Source organism: Mesoplodon densirostris, chromosome 7 (genome assembly GCF_025265405.1).
Source record: "Mesoplodon densirostris isolate mMesDen1 chromosome 7, mMesDen1 primary haplotype, whole genome shotgun sequence".
Lineage (NCBI taxonomy): Eukaryota > Metazoa > Chordata > Mammalia > Artiodactyla > Ziphiidae > Mesoplodon > Mesoplodon densirostris.
Window position 1 is genome coordinate 5970601 of NC_082667.1, and position 21049 is coordinate 5991649.

Consider the following 21049-nt stretch of genomic DNA (forward strand, 5'->3'; position numbering starts at 1 on the left):
AGGACATCCCCACGGCCCACCCACTCACCTGCGCATGAACCTGGGAAGTCATTCCGCTCTCCAGGCCTCTGTTTCCCTTTCTGTAAGATGAGGGTGTAGACTCAGGTGATGCCTGAGGCTCCCTGAGCACTTACAGGCTCAGATTTCTAAAAGTCCTCCTTTCTGCTCAAAAGCCTGTGGTGACCCCTGTGCCCGGGGTGAACTCCAAGTCCTTGGCCTGGCAGGCAAGGCCTCCACAGTGGCCACCAGTGCCCCTGCCCACCCGCCGGAGCCTCTGGCACCTGCCTGGGCCTAAGTCACTCCTGCTCCTGAAACTGGCCTCCTGCCCACTCCTTCGGCCCCAGCCCCCTCCCTTCTTCCCTTTCCAAGGACCACCTAGGAGTTCCTCAGCCCTGGGTTTGAATTCCAGGTCTCCCGTTGATAAGCTGTGTGGCCTTGGACAAGTTGCCTTCCCTCTCTGAGTTTGGGTTTCCTCCCTTGAGGGGGTTAAGTGCAAGAAGTCCCCAGTATGGGGCCAGAATGGAGCGGGGCCACCAGGTCCGTGAACTGGGACAGGCCTGTGATAGGAGACCCTTATGAAACAGGCTCGGTCGATGGGGGTGAGCGGGGCACTACTGAGGCCCTGCGGCCTCCCCCATGGAGACAGAGTGTCCCAGACACAGAGGCAGCTCTTGCTGGTGCTTGCACACCCATTTCCTGACGGGTAAAGGCGAGTCAGCACCTCACCTGGGGGCGGGGGGAGACAGAAATTAACCTGATCGGCTCTCTGACCTCAAAGGAGGAGGGTTGGAGCCGAGACCACTGGGCAGGCCAGACCCCACAGGGTGGAGCTACAGGAGAAGGGGAAGTGCCCAGGGCACCTGGCCACAGCGGAGGGGCAGCGAGCTGAGGGCTGAAGGCGCGTGGCCATGGGGGTGGCGGGGAGAGTGGGGGGCCGGAGGAGACCACAGGAACAAAGGCTGGGAGGGGCCGGAGGGCTGGGCTGTCCGGAGAGCTGAGAGCAGCTCTAAGGGTGAACCAGGCAGGGGGGGTGGGGAATGTTCTGGAGACAGGAGAGTTCATTTCTAGGAGGGCCTGCCAGGCTCCTCAGGCTGCGGACTTTGCCTGGAGGGCAGCAAGAAGCCATGAGAGCTCTGCACCGGGAGTGCCAGGCATTCTGGAATTATCTGACTCCACGTTGTCCAAAGAGCCAGCGGGAGGGGCCGGACAGGCTGAGGGTGCCACAGGAGGCAGGAGGCGGTCACAGTCTTTCTGGAGGGGAGAGATGGGCTGGGACGGGGCAGGTGGCAGGGTGATCCAGCCAAGGGCTGACAGAGGCTCCGGGAGCTGGAGGAGACCCTTGACCACGCCCCCACCCCCCCACCCCCCCGCCCCCGGCTTCCCAAGCAGCATGATGCGCCCAGAGCTCCCAGGTCTGCCTTCAGCCATACACCTGGCCCTGCCTGCGGGTGACTGTGGGGGACACAAGAGAATGGACAACATCAACCCTCACTCGGGTGAAACACCCAAGCAAGCGTGTGACTCCCAAGCGGCATGTGTGCACAGCACCTGAGTGTGCAGAGACCAACCGCCCTGCCTGTGCCGGACGACAGAACTCATCACACAGAGGTCAGGGACTGTCTGTTCCCTACACGGCGGCCCTTCTCCCAGATGGAGATGGTTCCCAGGTTGCCATAACCATGAGTACCCCTGGGGAGGTCAACCCCCTCCTGCAGGAAGTTGTCCAGGGTAGATCTTTGGGGTTTGAGATCTCATCTTCCTCTCTGGACTTGGAACTCCTCTTTGTCTCCCGGCAGCTCTGGGGACCTACGGCTTTTCCAGGGCCCAGCCCAGCCCTCATCTTCCGAGACGCAGCCTGGGAAGGGGTCAGAGGGCCCCCTGTGGCCACCCGGTCCCTCAGTGACCACAGCACAGCGTTCCTCTCACCGTGTTTATTGGTCCCAAGGGCAGCCCGTCTGCCAGGGGAGGCTAAGCGGGCTCATATCTTGCGGCTTCCAAAGACGGGGCGGTTCACGTGCTCCGGGGAGGCCAGGAAGGCCTGGAGCTTGGGCCGGGCGCTGAGGCGGGCCACGTAGGCCGAGAGCAGGGGGAAGGAGTCCAGGCAGCCGGGGACCAGGACCTGGTGACTCAGCAGCAGGTCCAGCAGGTTGTAGTCTGCGAAGGAGATCTGCAGGACAGGGGGTGGGAGGGGGTTTGAATGGGGTCAAGAGAGAGGGGGGCTACTGGGGGCCAGAACTCTGGCTACTCCAGTGAACCAGTCATGGCCCTGCTCTGGTCTCGGTTTGCCCTCTGAGTAATGGACCTACAATGGGCTGGACCCAGCACTCACCTGGTCGCCCACGATGAAGGCCTGGCCCCCTTGGTTCTGGGACAGCAGGGTCTCAAAAGGCTTCAGGTGCCCCGGCAGCTCCAGAACATCCTGGGTCTTGTCCGCCTGTTGTGAAAGGGAGCGATGCCCGTGGTGGCCTCCCAGCCCCGGCCCTGAGTGCAGGCCCGGCCTGCTCACATGGCGTGGTGGGTGATGCGGCTACAGTGCCTGCGGAGGTCCTCCACACCGTCGCTCACCACGTCCATCAGCGCTGCCTCTCGCTGGTCTCTGCCGTAGAGCCCTGGATCAGCGGCCAGGCAGAGGGTCAGGTTCTGTCCAGGCTGATACCCCGCTGCTCCCCTCTCCCCCAGAAGCCTGCAGGCCTCAGGGCTGCAAAACCAGGTCCCCTGCGTTGGAGGGTCCTCTTTGCCCAACTCTGCTGCTCCCATCTCCACGAGCCCAAGGAACATACCCAGCAGAAGCCCACGCTTGTCTTTGAGACCACACCCTGGGTCCCTGGGAGTCGGAAATTCCCTGCCCACATCGCCCCAAGCCCTTCCTCCAGGTTGTCCCCCTGCAAGTGTGGGCCAAGCCTCTGATCATGCTTCCCTAGGCCAGAGGAGTGGCCGTTTGCGGGGCCTGGACAGAACTTGGCTCTGCAGACTGGTGTGTCCCTCTGAGTGCAGGAGAGTGGGGCGGGAGACGGGGAAGCGGGCCGCGGCTGGAGGCCTCTGTCCTCTCACCCTGGGGCTGCAGAAGTTAGGGTGGGCCTGGGCCTGGCTGATCCCACTGCTCTTCTGGCCTCCTGGGACACCCCCCGCTTCCCCGTCAAGATAGCCAATGAAGAGGCAGCCACCTCCCTAAGCCACATTCCCGCCACCCTTGAAACAGGCCACAGGCCTGCTCACTGTGTGCATGGGTTTTCCAGGTTCAGGTGAGGCCAGAGCAGGAAGAAACGGGCAGGCGGTCTACTCTGAAGCTCCTGGGCACACCCACAGTGGCTCTAGCCTACAGCAGCACGCACGTGGCGGCTGTTGACTGCCTCTGAGCTGTCATCCAGGAAACAGGCACAGTGAACCCATGTGGACTGGCTGGAGGGTAGCCAGACCTGTATGGCCCCTTCCCCGGGGGGACCGGCAGCCCCAGCCCTATAACCCAGAACCCTCCTAACGCAGGCCCTGCCCCTTCCTCTAGGGCCATGTGGCCTGCCCTCCAGCCACAGGACCGGTGGCAGCAACTCAGGCCCCAGGACATCTTGGCGCGACCCTTCAGGTGCTTTTCTGGACGGGGCTGCCTTCGACCTCAGGACTCACCAAAGGAGCGGCCCAGGTGTCGCAGGATGGCATTGGACTGGTACAGAATGAGGTCTCCATCCTGGAATTTGGGGAGCTGCCCGTACAGCTGGGAGGGGCAAGGGCTCAGTGAGGGACGCTGAGCTCAACTGCGCCGCACCCTCGTGCTGCCCCGTAAAGGCCCCACTGCTGCCGCAGCACAGTCACTCACACAGGAGGCCTTGAGTGGGCCCTGCAACCAGGACTCCTTGGTCACCACCTCTTCCTTCCAGCTCTGGCCCTGGTCGGCCAGCAGCATGCGCATGGCCTCGCAGCGCCCTGGGGGAGGGGAGGATGGGGTGTGGGGATGGGCAGAGACCCCAGCCTCGCAGCGCTCTGGGGAAGTCGGGAGTATGGGAACTGGACTCGGGGACAGGACAAACTCTAGCTTCCGAGCCTTCTGCGGAGCAGATGGACCGTGGAGAAAGGGTGGAGACCCCCGCGTGTCTTGCGGGGGGCGAGGGACAGGACAGGGAGGCAGCCCCAGCCCACAGCGCCCCAGGAAGGGACCAGAGACAGATGGATAGAGCGCACCGCCCTTGGCCCCAGAGAGGATGAGGCCCGGCCCGAGATTCCGGCCCCGCCCCCCGGGAGGTCCCGCCTCCGCCTCCGCCTCCGCCTCCGCCTCGGGCTGTCCAGACTGGGAGTCCTGCTGGGGCCCCTGTCTGTGCCCTTCGCCCTCCTCAAGGAGCAGGGGCCGCACCTCGGGCCGGGAAGTAGACGATGGTGTAGGGCGACACTAGGAGAGACACAGACAGGACGATGAAGGGGGACCCCCGCAGGCAGGCAGTCTGGGGGTCGGACTGCTAGGATGGGGGTGGCTCAGCCGGCCCCTCCCCCCACCCGGTCCAGACCGTACTCACTGACGGCGGCCGAGTGCAAGTGCGGCAGGAAGTGGGGAGGACCCGCAGGCCTCATATTTAAGGTCCTGCTCCACCCCGCGCCCCACCCCAGGAATCCGCCAAGTCACCGAGCGGATCTTGATCTCGGTCGGGGCGAGGTGTGGGTGTGGTGAAGCAGGGCCGGAGGAGCGCACCTGCCCTCTGCAGGGGTGCACCCTGCCTGATGCGCAGTGGCTTTACAAGAGGCACCCACACTTAGCAGCACCCAGTCGCTACACCTGCTCACCGCCCCCGAACACACAGCATCCTCAGGGCCCCCAGAGGGCCGGGACTGAGCACCCCAGCACCAGCACACAGTAGGTGCTCCATAAATGCTTTTTGCTTGAATGGATGCTATTTCAATAAACACCCATTTCCGCATCCTCTCTCCTTGATAATAATAGCAAACCCTTAGGGACTGAGGGCTGCCTTGAGAACTTTACACATATTACAACCCTAAGACCTGGTCCTGTTCAGATCCCATTTTACAGAGGGTGGAACTGAAGCACAGAGCGACTTTCCCAAGGTCACACAGCTAGTAAACAGGTCTGGTTGGCTTCAGGGGCCTCACTTTTAACCCTCATTCTTTCTTCTGCAAGGCCTTGTAGTCTCCAAACCGTTTTTGGACTGAGTCGAAGTACTCTGTACTCTTCAAATACAGACCGAGCCTGGGGATACGGTGGATGGAAAGACAGACAGACTGGAATGAGCAGGACCTCCTGGACCTGGCAGGGCTGCATCCTTCCAGGCAGAGCCCGTTCCCGTCTCCCTGCGGGCCCCTCTGCACCCACAGCCCTGTTCTCCTGGCTGCCCCTTCCTGGTACTGGGGTGGGGGGGGCAGGGGGCGGTCCTCCTTGGGAACTGGGACCTGACTGAGCCTGGCCCCTCTCAGCCTGGTTTTCCCGTCAGAGCCACGAGGAAAGAGGAAGGTGTCCAGGTGTAGAAGTATCCACCGCAGTCAAGGGAAAACACCAAACGCAGTTTATCAGGAACACTTCTTAGCCTCATTGGAGTCCACAGCTGCCTGGGGCTGGGAGGGGATGGGGGAGGTGGCCCAAGAGCCAGGATCTATCCCTGACTCACAGCTGGAGTAACATCTGCCCAGCACTTAGCAGCTTACAAAGAGCTCTTGTATAAATGGTTTCATGTCATCTCCATCACATCCTGGGAGGGAGGGAGGAAGGGAGGGAGTCCTGTTCCCATTATGCAGAAGAGGACCCCAAGGTTCAGAAAGTTTCCGCCACCTGCTCTGGCCTGGAGCACACACGTGCTCCTTTTGTGCACAAGCATCACAGACCTGGGAGCGTGGGAGACACCCTGCCATCCAGCAGGCCAGCCTCCTGCCAGCTCACACACCCTCCAGCCATCATGCTTGGGTCCCCTGGAGAAGCTGTCCCCCAGGCTGGCTTGACTGTCTGCTGTGGTGTTTCAGTGGCTGCTTTTACCCATAGCCCTCTGGCTCCACCGGCCCAGCCTGTGGTCTAGCTCTGTGGCCACCCTACGGCCTCCTCCTCTGGGGCCCAGAAGCACAGCTTGAGAAGCCAAATGTGGCAGGCACCTCCCTGTGTCCATCCCCCACCTCCAGTCCATGTGTGTATCAGCACCTGTCTTTGGTGGGTTTTAAAATATATATAAGTGCTTTATTGCTACATAAAATTCACCCTCATAAAGGGTACATTCTGTGGTTTTTAGTATATTCAGTGCTGTACAATCATCACCACTAATTTCAGAACGTTTCCATCACCCCGAAAAGAAACCCTGTACCCATTAGCCATCACTCCTCATCCCCACTCCCCCACCCCTTGACAACCACTAACCTATTTTGTCACTATGGATTTGCCTCTTCTGGATATTTCATGTAAATGGAATCATACACTATGTGGCCTTTCGTGTCTGGCTGCTTTCACTTAGTAGAGTGTCTGCAAGCTTCATCTGTGTTGTAGCACGTGTCAGTACCTCAATCGTTTTTATGGCCAAATAATATTCCATCGGTTGGATATACACATTTTTCTTACCCATTTAAACATTGATGAACATTTGAATTGGTTCATTTTTTGACTATGAGTAACACTGCTATATACATTTGCGTACAAATTTTTGTGTGAACTGATGTTTTCAATTCCCTTGGGTATATACCGAGGACTGAAGTTGCTGAGTCATATGGTAACTCATTTTGAGGAACTGCCAAACTCTTTTCCAAAGTGGCTGCACCATTTTATAAACCCAACGGCAGCATATGAAGGTTCCAACTTCTCCCCACCCTCACCAGTCGTTATTGTCTGTCTTTTTTCACTTTAGCCATCCTAGTGAGCGTGAAGTGGTGTCTCAGTATGGATCTGTGTATGGTGCTTACCAGGTGCCAAGCCTGGGTTTGTCTTGTAGGGAACGGAGTAGAGAAGGAGACATCGTTTGCCATCAGAGGAATCACAGCTCAGCTCAGAGCAGGAGGAGATAAATAGACACCTCTTTTTTTATTTTATTTATTTTAGAAATTCTTATTGGGCTTTGTTTTTATTTTTATTTTTATTTTATTTTATTTTATTTTTATTTTTATTTTTTTGCAGTATGTGGGCCTCTCACTGTTGTGGCCTCTCCCGTTGCGGAGCACAGGCTCCGGACGCACAGGCTCAGCGACCATGGCCCACGGGCCTAGCCGCTCCGCGGCACGTGGGATCTTCCCGGACCGGGGCACAAACCCGTGTCCCCTGCATCGGCAGGCGGACTCTCAACCACTGCACCACCAGGGAAGCCCTGTTTTTATTTTTATTTATTTGGCTGTGCTGTGCAGCATGTGGGATCTTAGTTTCCCGACCAGGGATCAAACCCGAGCCCCCTTCATTGGAAGCGCAGAGTCTTAACCACTGGACCGCCAGGGAAGTCCCCACTTCCTGGGTGGATAGGTGAATAAAGAAAAAGTCTTTATTCACACATTAATTAGTGTGTCTCAGCAATGAGTGGGCTGGACATCATGAGAGACACTGAAATAGATAAGATATGGTCTCCACCCTAATGGACTCTTTGAATGAAGACTATAAAGACCTACACCAGCAGTCCATCCACCCAGCCATCTATCCACCTCCACCTATCTATCTGTCCATCCATACACCCATCTACCCGATCATTCAGCCATCCAACAACCAAACATTAGACCAGCAGTCCATCAAAACATCCACCTCTCGGGACTTCCCTGGTGGCGCAATGGTTAAGCATCCGCCTGCCAGTGCAGGGGACACAAGTTTGAGCCCTGGTCCGGGAAGATCCCACATGCCGCAGAGCAACTAAGCCCGTGCGCCACAACTACTGAGCCTGCGCTCTAGAGCCCGCAAGCCACAACTGTTGAAGCCCGCGTGCCACAACTACTGAAGCCCACATGCCTAGAGCCCATGCTCTGCAGCAAGAGAAGCCACTGCAAGGAGAAGCCCGCACACTGCAACAAAGACTAGCCTCCGCTCACTGCAACTAGAGAAAGCCCGTGCGCGGCAATGAAGACTCAACGCAGCCATAAATAAATAAAAAAATTTTTTTAAATGAACAAAAGGCATCCACCTCTCCATTTACTCACCTACTACTCATTTACCTACCGAATCATCCTCGACTTGTCTATCCATCCATCTTTTCATTCACCCGCCTATCCATCCAGCCAACTGTCCATCTGTCTGTGCAACCGTTTAACCACTAGCCCATCACATCACCTACCTATCCTTCCATCCAGTCATCAACCCACCTGTCCATCCATTCATCCATCCATCCATCCATCCATCTGTCCATCTATCCATCCAGCTACTCAATCATCCATCCTTCCAAGCACCAACCATTTAAACACCAATCCATCAAGTCATCCTCCCACCCATCCAACCACCCACCTATCCACCCAACCATCCATCCATTCATTTGTCCACCACTGATCCACCTGGTCATCCTGGACACTGGAGCTGGACACGAAGGCTTTGCTCCTTCATTGAAAATACTTCTACCCACTATACCCTGACCAATTATAGTCCCCACTCCTTTGGCTTATACTTTGGGACACACATTTCTCAACACTTCCCACCTTCTTAGATGGTTATTTAGACGTGGACTCTTTCATCACATGTGACATCCACCATTTTTTGAACGCTTCTTATGTGCTGGGAACCTGCTAGGCCCTTTATCATTTAATTTTCACAAAGGCACCATGAGACAGATACTAGGTCCACCTCCACTTTCCAGATAAGGAAACTAAGGCTCAGAGAGGTGAAATACCTTGCCTAGGGTCACACAGCAAATGCATGGGGGAACCCAGGCCTGCAGGCCCTTTCTATGACCTTGCAGAAAACAGGAGCATTCCTGTCTCTGAGGGATGTTTGCGGTGCTTCCGGGGATGCAGTGCACTCCTGGCCTCGGGGAGGAGATGTGACCCGGGGTGCAGAGGGGCTGCAGGACGCTGAAGCTGAGCCTCCAGATGATCAACGTGAATGGTCACAATGAGTCCTTCCCACCCCCGACCACCGGCCGGCGTCCACTCGCCTCTCAACCCTGGCCTTTCCTTAGGCCCTCAGACCTGCCCAGGGCTTTGTGGAGGATGTTCCCTCTGCCCGCATGGCCACCCCTTCTTCACGTGGTCACTCCCTTCATCCCCCTGACCTTGGCTCACAGGTCACTGCCTCAGCCCCCGGTCACCGCAGGGTCCCCACGCTCCTCCTCTGACTGCCTGTCGGGCCCTCCCCTGCCCTTGCTCCTCCACAGCCAGTCTGAGGCAGGGACTGGTTCCCAGCACCCGGGAAGGCACACAGCAGGGGCTTCACCAACATTTGCTGAAGACAGTCTCTGAAGTTTCCTCCAGCCTCTTGCCACCATCACCCTTTCCAGGGACTACCACCCCTGCCTCCCTCCTGAGGGCCTCCACCCACAGACCCTGCTGGATGCCAGCGCCCGGAACACTCCACGTTCACAGCTGATCCCTGCCGGGGATGCTGGCACTTGCCCAGGGCCAAGTTAAACATTGGTGAGCGATGCCTAGAAGGCCGCCCCATTCCCCCTTCTCCCCCAGGAAGCCTTCCTGATGCCTGGGTCTGTGCCCCCAAGCACTTGGAGGCTGTCTCTTGGTCCTTTTCTGAATTAGATGTGCCTGAGAGCAGGGCCTTCAGGGCAGACTGGGTCGTTCATGTGGCCCCAGCAGCCGGCCCGGGGCTGGATCCCGGCAGACCTCGGATGTTTGCAAAAGAAATACGTGAATGGATGGCCGTGAGTGGCCGAAAGAGGCCAGAGCCACCAGCTCAGGTGGCAGGTGCCTGGTGGGATCTGGTTCCCTTGGACAAAGGTTGATGCGGGGGGCAGGTGAATAAATCATGAGGGGCCTGGAGCAGGGCCGGGGCAGGACGACTGACCTCATTCGGGGAGGTGAGGGGCAGGCAGCTGCGCGGTAAGTGGGCTGGGGCATAACAAGGGGGCACAAGAGGCCACTGCAGGCTGCCTGGCCTACGAGGTCGGCAGAAGCTAAGTGGGAGGTGCTGGCAGGAGGTGGGGAGGTGCAGAGGTACCCCGGGGCTCTGGGTGGGGAGAAGGGGGGAGGTCTGGGGCAGGGCTTGGGAGGGATGGTCTTTCCAGAATCCAGGAGCCATCCTGGGAAGGGGGATGGTGGGGAGAACAGGAAGGGCAAGGATGGACAGACAGAAAGACAGACCAGTGTGAGAAATAGTCTCACGCAACAGAGGGAGGGAAGTGACAAAGAAATGGGGCATGAGTGGGCAGAGAGACCCACAGAGACACAGCTGGACAGATTGTCAGCAGAGGGCAGGGGGTGGAGAGGGGAGGGCAGGTGAGACGGACAAAGAGAGACACCCACGGAGCAGAGGGGGCAGAGCGGGGCAGAGAACAACACAGAATCAGGGGTGGAAGAGGATGTGGGGAGACGCAGAGCCCATGAACCAGAGAGGCCGGTGTGATGCGGAGGGTCCCGGGGTGCGCAGTCTGTGGCCAGCATGAGGGCGGCAGCTCAGGGGAAGGCTAGGATTTCAGGGAGGGGCTGTGCGAGGGGCCTGGGGAGCTAGGAAAGACGGGAGCCTTGGAGGACCTGGGGGCCATCAGCCCGCGGAGCGAGGAACAGGGAGAAGAGTAGCAGGGGCCCTGTGGGGACCACGGCCACAGCTGCCCACTAAGCTGTCCTTCCGCAGGACCCTGGAGAGTGGAGTGGGGCAGTGCCCCGCAGCCGGCAGGAGGTGCCAAGCCCTTGTCTCCATGGCCTTTCCCCAGGGCCCGGCAGATGGCAGCCTCCCCACGGGGGACCCCAGCCCCTCCGAGGGCACTCCAGGGCCTAGCCGGGCCCCTGCCAGCCCAGCAGCCACCAGACGGCGGGCTCTCCTCCAGGAGCTGGAGACCCAGGTGCAGGCCGCCTATGGGCAGGTAAAGGGGGCCGGGCTATGGGGCCGTCCTCAACAGGGGGCCCGTGAGGGAACAGTGGGGATGCCACACCCCAACCGGGGTCCGCTGGACCAACCCAGGGTTGAGCCCAGGGAGGGGACCTCGGACGTGCACAGTGACGGAGGGGTCAGCAGTCACTCAGCTGCCCAGGAGGGAGGCTGGCATCCCTCCCCCACCTCTGCCTTCACTGAGGCCCGCTTCCAGCCCACAGAGCCCAAAGTCAGCTGCCCTCGGCTCCTTGCCCAAGTACAAGGGGCAGGGGGCAGGTCCAGGCAGGTGTGCCGAGGGCAGGCTGGCTGGGTGGATGCTCTGAGGTGAGAGCAAGGGTCCGGCAGGGAGGGCCAGGGGCTTCCTGGGTCTGCTGTTCTGGGGAGAGATGACCCAGCCTGCTCTAGCACAGAAGCCACCTGGTTTCCTCCTCCCAGGTCCGGGCCCTGCTTCTGAAGACATTAAATCCCTCCTGATTAGAAGAGATTAGGGGTGGTGGTGGAGGGAGAGGGTCCTGGAGAGGGGGCGTCTGGAAGACCCTGAGGAGTGAGCATGGGGAGGCTGTGCCTTCCAGGGGGGCCTTATGCCCCGAGTGGCCCCCCTCACCAGCAGGGATGCTCAGAGATAATCCCAGATTAGGACCCAAACCCCTGTGCCCAGGGGCCCCCGCCTGCCCACCCACGCCCGATCTCCCCCACAAAACCCTAGGAAAGTCCCCTGCAGTGCTCCCAGACTCTCACTGGGAGCGGCTGGGGGCTGGTGGGAGCCCACAGCATCTGCTGAGGCCCAGCCCTGGGCTACCCCCGGGACTCCAGGCCTGGCATGGTTCAAGGGCCCATGGGAAACTGTGCCAAGCGGCCCCGACACCGGGGGGCCTAAGGTAGGAGGGTCAAGGGGGAAAGCCAAGGCCAGGAGGCTGGCTGGACCCTGAAAGGCTCTGGTGGGGGGTGGGGGCAGAGCCCTGTGTGAGGCTGAGCTGGGGTTACAGCGCAGCTGGGGCATAGAGGGCTGGGTTCCCACCACCCTAGCCTGAGATTTTCCCTGGCAGCCCCCAGACTCTGGCCCATCCTGGTCTTGGCTCCTGCAGGCCACTGGGCCTCCCCTGCCAAAGCTCGTCAGGCCCTCAGCTGCCCACTCAACTGCCCCATCCCTGCTGCTACCCTTGCCGTCTGCTCGTCAGTCCTGGCCTGGGAGACTCGGCACATGAGCTCAGGGTCTCACTCGGCTATTGGCTCTCTGAGTGACCGTGGCCAAGTCTCTTGCCTTTTCTGGGCCTCGGTTTGCCCAACTGAACGGTGAGGGGGTGGACCCTTCCGGCCTAGAGTGTTGCTGACGGTGAGGGTCCACTGTTCTGTGCTGGGTTCTAACGACGGGAGAGGCTGGTGAGGGAGGGGGGAGAGGGGTCACTGTCCCAGCTCATGGCCGGCTCTGCTGCAGGACTGCTGGCAGTGGCCTGGCTCCCCGCCAAGGGGGTCCCGCCATGGCCTGGGCCCCAGCCCGGAGGAGCAGGGGAGCCCTGGGCCGGGTGTTCAGGGCCGCTACTCCGTGCTCAGTAGCCTGGTGGGGCCTGCCTGCGTCTTGCTGTGGCCCAGCGTCGCCGCCACCCAGCTCGTATGTACGGTCACCACCTGCCTGCCGCCCGTGCCCACCTTCTCCTTGAGTGGAGGGAGAGGATTGAGTGGGGATCTCAGAGCAAAGCACACAGATCCAGGGGTGTAAGGGGCAGACAGGAGTGGAGAAACAGACATGGGATCAAACACAGGGGAGACCCAGGGAAACATGCCAGGAAAGAAAGAAGAGGAGGCAGAGAGCAATCCAGAGAAATGGCAGAGACAGCCACCAAGACGATGGTCAGGGAGGGGACAGGGCTCCCCGGAGAGGGACAGAGAGAACAAGAGAGACACATGCTGACACTGAGGCCCCCATGGCCAAGCCCAGGGTTCTGCCTAACCCCAGATCCATCTCTGGCTAATGGAGCTCCGGCCCTAGAGGAGGGTGGGCACGGGGGACAGGGAAGAGGGGCCAGGTGCCCAGGCCCATCAACAGGAATGGTGGGAGGAATGGGTCGGAGCAGCGTCACTGCTGGCCCTGTGGCTGCATGTTGTAGGGGGCCCCAAAGGACAAGAAGGAAGGGATGCAGGTGCCTGGGGGGTCCAGGGAATTCTTAACCCCTCTGTGTCCCCTCAGGACCGGGAGCTGCGGCCAGAGGAGATTGAAGGTAAAGGGTTGGGGAAAGAACTGGAGTTTCTGGAGTGCGGGGCATTGGGTGGGGGTCTGAGCAGGCTCCAGGAGGAGCAAGAAGGCCGCGGGGGATCTGTGCGAGAATATGGGGACAAGACTGAGCAGGGAGGGTTTGAGAGAACCCCCAGCTGTCAGTTCCCTGGTCCCACTTGCCAGGTGGGTCACAGTCCCCTTTTTTTATTTGTTCATTCAGCGAACACTTCCTGGGTGCCCACTGTGTGCTTGGCCCAGTGCTGAGCACTGGGAAACGTGGCAAACTGGACAGATACGGCCTGTGTCCTCTGGAGTCAAACGTCAATAAGTCAACTACAAGTACAAATGGTGCTAAGTGCTCTCAAGGAAGTGAACAAATGGGCCAGAGGGGACTGAACTGAGAGGGAAGACCTCCTTGAGTAGGTGACTTAAGGACCAAAGAGGAGGGGAGTGTTCCAGAATGTGAGCTCCATGAGGTCAAGGATTTGTTTCTCCCTCTCCCTTCCTTCCTTCCTCTTTCCTTCCTTCCTTCCTTTCTTTTTCATTCTTTTCTTTCTCTTTCTTTCTTTCTTTCTTTCTTTCTTCTTTCCTTCCTTCCTTCCTCCTTTCTTTCTTTCCTTTTTCTTTCCTTCTTTCTTTTTCTTTCTTCATTGCCATATTCCCAGTACCTAGAGCAGAGCTTGGCACATAGCAGATCTTCCTTAAATATTTGCAGAATGAATTAAAGGAATAGCATGTACAAAGGCCCTGAGGCAGCAAAGAGAAATGGGTGTTTAGAAAGAGGAAATGATTGGACCAAGGGGAGAAGGTCCAATCCAGGATGGGGTCCAGGGGGGCGTGGGGGAAGGACTGACTCTTCCCTGCCTGGCAGAGCTGCAGGCCGCCTTCCAGGAGTTTGACCGAGACCGGGACGGCTATATCGGCTGCCAGGAGCTGGGAGCCTGCATGCGGACACTGGGCTACATGCCCACGGAGATGGAGCTCATCGAGATTTCACAGCAAATCAGTATGTGCCTGAGACCTGCCCCACCCCCAGTTCTCCAGAGGCCATGCCCATGGCCAGGGCAGCTGGGCAGCCCAGGGAACAGAGGTGTCTACACAGGTTGGCCCCCAGAGCTCAGGACTTTGGTCATTCTCAAGGCAAGCTCTCTGCCTCCAGAGAATCTCACCATCCCCTAGGATGTGGGTGAGTCAAGGACCATCATGCCCACTTTTAGGATGAGGGCAGAACTCTTATTATCCCCATGAGGAGAAGGAAGTCAGTTCTTAGGGAAGCGTGGGTGCTTAGCAAAGGAAGTGGATGGAGCCAAGATCTGAATGCGGGCAGCCTACCCAGAACCCAGCTCTTTCTCTATGCTTCATTCCCAACAGAGGGAAAACAGGATTAAATAAGAATAGAAAGCCAAGGAAAATCAGTGTGTAGAAATTCTCCACACTGAGGCTCTGAAAGGTTAAGTGACTTGCTTAAGGTCACAAAGTTAGATCATTGGAGCCAGGACTTGAGCCCAACTGAACTCTTCAGAAAAATTAAGAAAAGCCCTCAGGAGACACAGATGACCCCGCCTGTGAGACAGACCCAGAGGGAGGGAAAGGCCCATTTAGTGGGGCAGGGGAGAGGGACACAGGCCAGAAGGGGAGGACAAAAGGCAGAGGACGCCAGGGCTGGGCAGGGGTCTCTGATGGTCCCAGGTCTCTGATGGGCATGGCCCCCAGGTGGCGGGAAGGTGGACTTTGACGACTTTGTGGAGCTGATGGGCCCCAAGGTGCTGGCGGAGACTGCGGACATGATTGGCGTCCGGGAGCTGCGGGACGCCTTCCGGGAGGTGGGGTCACCGGGGCTGGAGGGGGCGGGGCCTGCTTGTCTGCTGTGAGTGAGGGGCTGCGCGAATGAACGGTTTGGTCTGTGACCTGATGCCGCAACCAACGCCGCCACAGTTCGACACCAACGGGGACGGCTGCATCAGCTTGGGTGAACTCCGGGCGGCCCTGAAGGCCCTGCTGGGAGAGCGGCTCAGCCAACGGGAGGTGGACGAGATCCTCCATGACATTGACCTCAACGGGGACGGCCTGATCGACTTTGAAGGTACCGTCCACCGCTCACCAAGCTCAGCACCGCTCGCCCTGGGAGGGTTTTAACGGAGGAAGAGCCTTAATCCGTGTGTGCCAGGCGCTGTGCTAAGCACGCCTATGTCCTCTCCTAGGTAATCATCACGGAAACCCAGGAGGAAGGAACTCTTATTATCCCCATAAGCAGGAAAAGAAAGTCGGTTCTTAGGGAAGCGTGAGTGCTTAGCGAAAGAAGTGGATGGAGCCAAGATCTGAATGCGGGCAGCCTACCCAGAACCCAGCTCTTTCTCTATGCTTCATTCCCAACAGAGGGAAAACAGGATTAAATAAGAATAGGAAGCCAAGGAAAATCAGTGTGTAGAAATTCTCCAAGGTAGGCCCCAAAGTGTTCCTGGCTTCCTAGCAGCCAAAGCAAAGAGGAAAATAGGTTCAGTTACAAGATTTGGTTTTTCTCCCTGTAAGACGAAGCCCCTCTTCCTGGCCTATTCCCTACCAGATTCAGGGGACACCCTTGCACGCCCTGCCTTGACCACACCCCCTCCCACCTCAAGGCCAGTATATTAGCCTCACTCCTGGGGAGTCCAGAAAACATTGGCTTTGTCCTGGCAGAGTTTGTGCGAATGATGTCTCGCTGAGCCTGTACAGAAGCTGGAGGCAGCAGACAGGACTTGGCACCAGAGCCACTGCCTGCCAGTGTGTTCCCGGAGCCCCCCGCCTCCAGCTGGGACCCTCATCCTCTTCTCCCTGCCCCCACCTGTGTGCAATGCCCTTGCCTACCCTCACCTCCACCCCGACTCGTCCACCAAGCCCCCTTGCCCGTCTCTGTTTCTCGGACAATAAAGCATCTTTGAGCAGCTTTCACCACTCGTTCACCCTGCAGGTATTTGGCCCCCAAAAGTGAAGTCCCCTCGACTGTGAACTTTGGGTGGGTAGGGGCCCTCCCCGGATCCTGCACCCAGCCCAGAGCAAGTGTTGGGAAACGTCCCCAGATGAATAAACCCAACCTGCTTCTCCCAGAGCTGGGTGCGCGGTGGCCCCTCATCCTGTGAAGGGCTCCTGCCAGACCCAGGATGACATGGGAGGAGCACGTGCCTGAGGGCTTTTCCCAAGCTCCATCCCATTTCCTCCTAGAGGGATGCTGCTCGGTGCTCCCTCTGAGAAAGAACTTGCTGGTCGGCTGGGAGGGGTGAGTGAGCTGACAGGCCTCTTCAGGACACACCTCAGCTTTGGGGCTGATGCCTCGCTCTTCCCGGGAGCCCCCAGCCACTGACCAAGCACATAGGTGGTCTCCGCTCCGAGCTCCCCTCCAGGTTAGCCGAGGTGTGGTCAGGTCAGCCTCGAATCAGAAGCTGTCTGCCCAATCCTGCTTCACCGTGCATCCTCTTTTTTGCGTCCCTAACTTCAGCTTAGTGTCTGCCTCCTGGGGAGACCAAATGACACAACTCCTCACTCCAACCCTGCCACAGTCTTCGTAACCCTATGTACCATATTGAGGAACCCCAGAGGCCGGGTGTCAGCGACTTGCTAGAGGTCACGCAGCTCCACTGCCATCTCTCCCCTCCAGGCCATGCAGCGCGTGCTGCCCGATTTTTCTTCCTGAAATGCCATTTGCATGTTGTCACACTCTATAGAGAAAATGGCCATGATCCCTCATTGCCCCCAGGCTGATCTGGCCTCTTTGCCTGGCACCAGAAGGCTCCGGGAGGATGAGGAACTGGCATACAGTCACACAGCTTAGGATGAAGCAGAGGTGGGACTTCACCCAGGCCTGGGGACTCTAAAATCACAGTGCCAACCAGAGCAGACTCAAGGTCACCCTCCCACGGGTGGCCCCAGCTTGTCAGGCCTTGTGCCTGGAGTAAGGGAGGGGGGATGGTTGGGGGGGATGACCTTAATTGGCTGCCATGTGTCTGCTGGCATCAGAAGTGCCCACAGTTCCCCCAAATCTCACACTTGCCCTCCCACCCCAGAAAGGCTGTTAGCTCAGAAGTTCCAAACAGACACAGCTGGAGCAGGCAGCAGGGCTGGGAGGAACAGGAAGCAGGCAGCGACTGTGCAAGCCAAGAGCCCCTTCCCTGCCTAAAGTGGGCACCTGACACCCAACTCCACTGACTGTTGCCAGCTGGAGCAGGCCAGAGCTACGGGGTCTTCTGGTTTTCCAAGAGAAGCTGTCAATTGAGATTTTTACCTTAAGTCCACTTTAAATAGTTGGAATATAATATACATTCAGTAACATGTACGAATGTAAAGCTCAGTGGATTTTTACATGTATATGTACCCGGGTAACCATCACCCAGATAAAGATATTACATCCACTTATTTTATTTTAGAGTAGTTCTAGGTTTACAGAATTATTTTGAAGATTGGACAGGGAGCTCCTAAATACCCCACATCGAGCTTCTCCTATGTGTTAGTCAAGGTTCTCCAGAGAAACAGAACCAATAGGAGGGGTGTGTGCGTGTGTGTGTGTGTGTGTGTGTGTGTGTGTGTGTGAAGATATTTATTGTAAGGAATTGGCTTGGGTAATTATGGGCACAGAGCAGTCCCCAGATCTGCATTCAGCAAGCTGGTGACACAGGAGACCTAGTGATACAGTTCCAGCCCAAGTCCGAAGGCCCAAGAACCAGAAAAATCAATGTTGTAAGTTCCAGCCTGAGAGCAGAAGAAGACTGATGACCCTGCTCAAAGGTCAGGCAGGCAAAATTCCCTCTCACTCAGCCTTTTTTTTTCCATTCAGTTCTTCAACCCACATTGGGAAGAGCCATCTGCTTTACTTAGTCCACAGATTCAATGGATGTTAATCTCATCCAGATACACCTTCACAGACACACCCAGAATAATGTTTGACCAAAGGTCTGGGCACCCCATGACTCAGTCAGGTTGACACACAAAATTAACCATGACACTCTATTAACATCTTACGTCAGAATGGTACCTTTGTCACTGCTGATGAACTAATACTGGCACATTAACTGAAGTCCACATTTTATGCAGATTTTATCACTTTTTCCCTTGTTCTGTTCCAGAGTGCCATCCAGGACACCACGTTACATTAGGCATCACGTCTCCTTAGGCTTCTCTTGGTCATGATGGTTTTACAGAATTTCCTTGTTTTTTTAAATTATCTTGACAGTTTTAAAAATTTATTTATTTATTTGTTTGTTTATTTATTTATGGCCGCATTAGGTCTTCGTTACTGCGCACGGGCTTTTTCTAGTTGCGGCGAGCGGGGGCTACTCTTCGATGTGGTGCGCGGGCTTCTCATTGCCATGGCTTCTCTTGTTGCAGAGCATGGGCTCTAGGTGCGCAGGCTTCAGTAGTTGTGGCACGCGGGCTCGGTAGTTGTGGCTCGCAGGCTCTAGAGAGTAGGCTCAGTAGTTGTGGCGCATGGCTTAGTTGCTCTGCGGCATGTGGGATCTTCCCGGACCAGGGCTCAAACTTGTGTCCCCTGCACTGGCAGATGGATTCTTAAGCACTGCACCACCAGGGATGTCCCTCTTGACAGTTTTGAGGAGGACCAGTCAGGTATTTTACAGAATGTCCCTAAATTGGGATTTTTCTGATGTTTTTCTCACGATTAGAATGAGGTTCTCATCCCAACATATGAAGGGTGCATACTATCAACATGACATCACTGATGATGTTGACCTTGATCACCTGGCTTAAGGTAGTGTTTGTCATGTTTCTGTACTGTAAAATTACTCTTTTTCTTTCTCCTGTTACATACTATACTCTGGAAGGAAGTCACTATACACAGCCCGCGCTTAAGGGGGGGGGGGTGGAGCATTTAATTCACCTCATTAAGGGCTGAGTTTCTACATAAATTACTTGAAATTCTTCTGTCCAGGAAGTTTGTCTCTTCTCCATTTATTTATTTGTGCAATCATTTTTACATCAATATGGACTCATTTATTTTATACAAGTTATAATCTAGTACTATTTTTTTTATTTTCTTGCTCAAATTGCTCTACCTTTAGCCATTGGGAGCTCTTTCAGTTGGCTCCTGTGTCCCTCTGACATACCACCATTACTGTGGGTGTTTGGGTTTGGGGGGTTTTATTTCATTTTAGCATTTTCTTACTTTCTGGCAATACTAGATGCTTCAGAATCATCTTGTATATTTCCTGCCCCAGTCTTAGAATCTGCCATTTCTCCAAGGAACCCTGCTTCATTTTATTGGAGAATGGTATTCGAAACCAAGATCTGGGTGCAAGCTTGCTTCTAGGCCCTCTCAGCTGATAGAGTGATGAGATATATATGTACACTAACCTGCGAACATAGAAATTTTAAAATATTTCTGTATGTAACCAACTGTATTTATATCAAGCTAAACATGATTTCCTGTTGATACCTCCAACTCTAATCCATTACCACATGGATCATTCTAGCCTCCTCCTCCTCCTCACTTATCTGTAACTTCTCATTCCAACAGTGAGAAATCACCCATTCTACACTGACATAATTTTTGATTCCAGTGTACACGTGTAGTGGTTTCCGAATTGTTAACCCACACCCCCATGGAAACCACGTCAACTAGGGTCCAGTGTTTATGTGCAGTGCTTTTTGTCTTTTTCTTACAGACACCACTCATTTTCAGACTAGCACCTTATTCCCCCACTCCCTTCACTGAAGCTGTTTCATACATTTGTGATACAGTTTGATTCTTTTGTCATATTCTGCATTCCATCTTGGGATCCCCTGACCTCCTAAATGATTTTTTAAATCATTAAAAAGTGTTTGTGGGCTTCCCTGGTGGCACAGTGGTTGAGAGTCCGCCTGCCGATGCAGGGGATACGGGTTCGTGTCCTGGTCCGGGAGGATCCCACATGCCACGGAGCGGCTGGGCCCGTGAGCCATGGCCGCTGAGCCTGCACGTCCGGAGCCTGTGCTCCGCATCGGGAGAGGCCACAACAGTGAGAGGCCCGCGTACCGCAAAAAAAAAAAAAAAAAAAAAAAAAAAAAATTCGTGATTGAAGCTCACTCTTTGACAAATGCTTAACGTCTTGTATTTACCATAACAGTATCATACAGAACCATTTTACTGCCCTAAAAAAAATCCCCTATGCTTCACCTATCCAGTTTTACCCCTCACCAGCCCCTGGCAACCAGTACTTTGTTTGTACCTTCTGTATAAGTTTTCCTTTTCCAGGATGTCGTACCATTGGAATCATACGGTATGTGGCTTTTTCAGATTGGCTTCTTTCACTTAGCAATATGCCTGTGTCTTTTCATGGCTAAACATTTCCTTTTATTGCTGAATAATAGTGCATTTTATGGAAACATCACAGTTTATTTGTCCATTCACCTATTGAATACCACCTCCTCTGGGAAAATTTCTGTGATGTCACAAGGAAGGCCCCTTACTCTAATTTCCAATGTGCCCTGTCCCAGTCTCCACATTGTCTTACTCTATTGTGTGGCTTTGCTTCCCTGTCTGCCTCTCCTTGAGACTAGGAGCTCCTTGAGGACAGAAGCCATGGCCAGTTCATTTCCATATCAGTGTCCAGCACAAGGCCTGAGATGGAGGATGGAGTCAGAAAATGTTTGTTGGGTGAATGAATAAATAAATGTCCTGGGGATGAGGAAAATCTACAGACCTGGGGGCATGATAGATATACAAGGCCAGAGAGGTTTTGAGAAGTAGCCTGGGAAAAAGGGTTAGTGTTTGGCGGACAGTCTAAGGTCTAGAGTTGTGAGGAATGAGATTTGAGGTGAGGGGTCTGGGTGGAGAAATGGATAGGAAAGAGGAGAATGAAACAGTAAGCACTTTATGAATATTCACTTAATCCACACAACAACCCCAAGAGATAGTTATTATTAGCGTCCCCATTTTACAGACGGGGAAGCTGAGGCCTATTGAG

At 55.8% G+C, this 21049-nt stretch overlaps 1 protein-coding gene and 1 pseudogene across 1 annotated transcript; one reads left to right on the top strand and one right to left on the bottom strand.

The window, feature by feature from the left end:
- Nucleotides 1-1978: 1978 nt before the first annotated feature.
- Nucleotides 1979-4173, bottom strand: LOC132493587 (glutathione S-transferase P-like; annotated as a pseudogene).
- A 7556-nt stretch (nucleotides 4174-11729) lies between these two features.
- CABP2 (calcium binding protein 2) lies at nucleotides 11730-15823 on the top strand. The gene is given in 7 exon segments (XM_060104658.1): nucleotides 11730-11795; nucleotides 12345-12518; nucleotides 13095-13125; nucleotides 13993-14127; nucleotides 14835-14944; nucleotides 15057-15204; nucleotides 15798-15823. Coding segments are annotated over 7 exon segments (690 nt in total).
- The last annotated feature ends 5226 nt before the right edge of the window (nucleotides 15824-21049 follow it).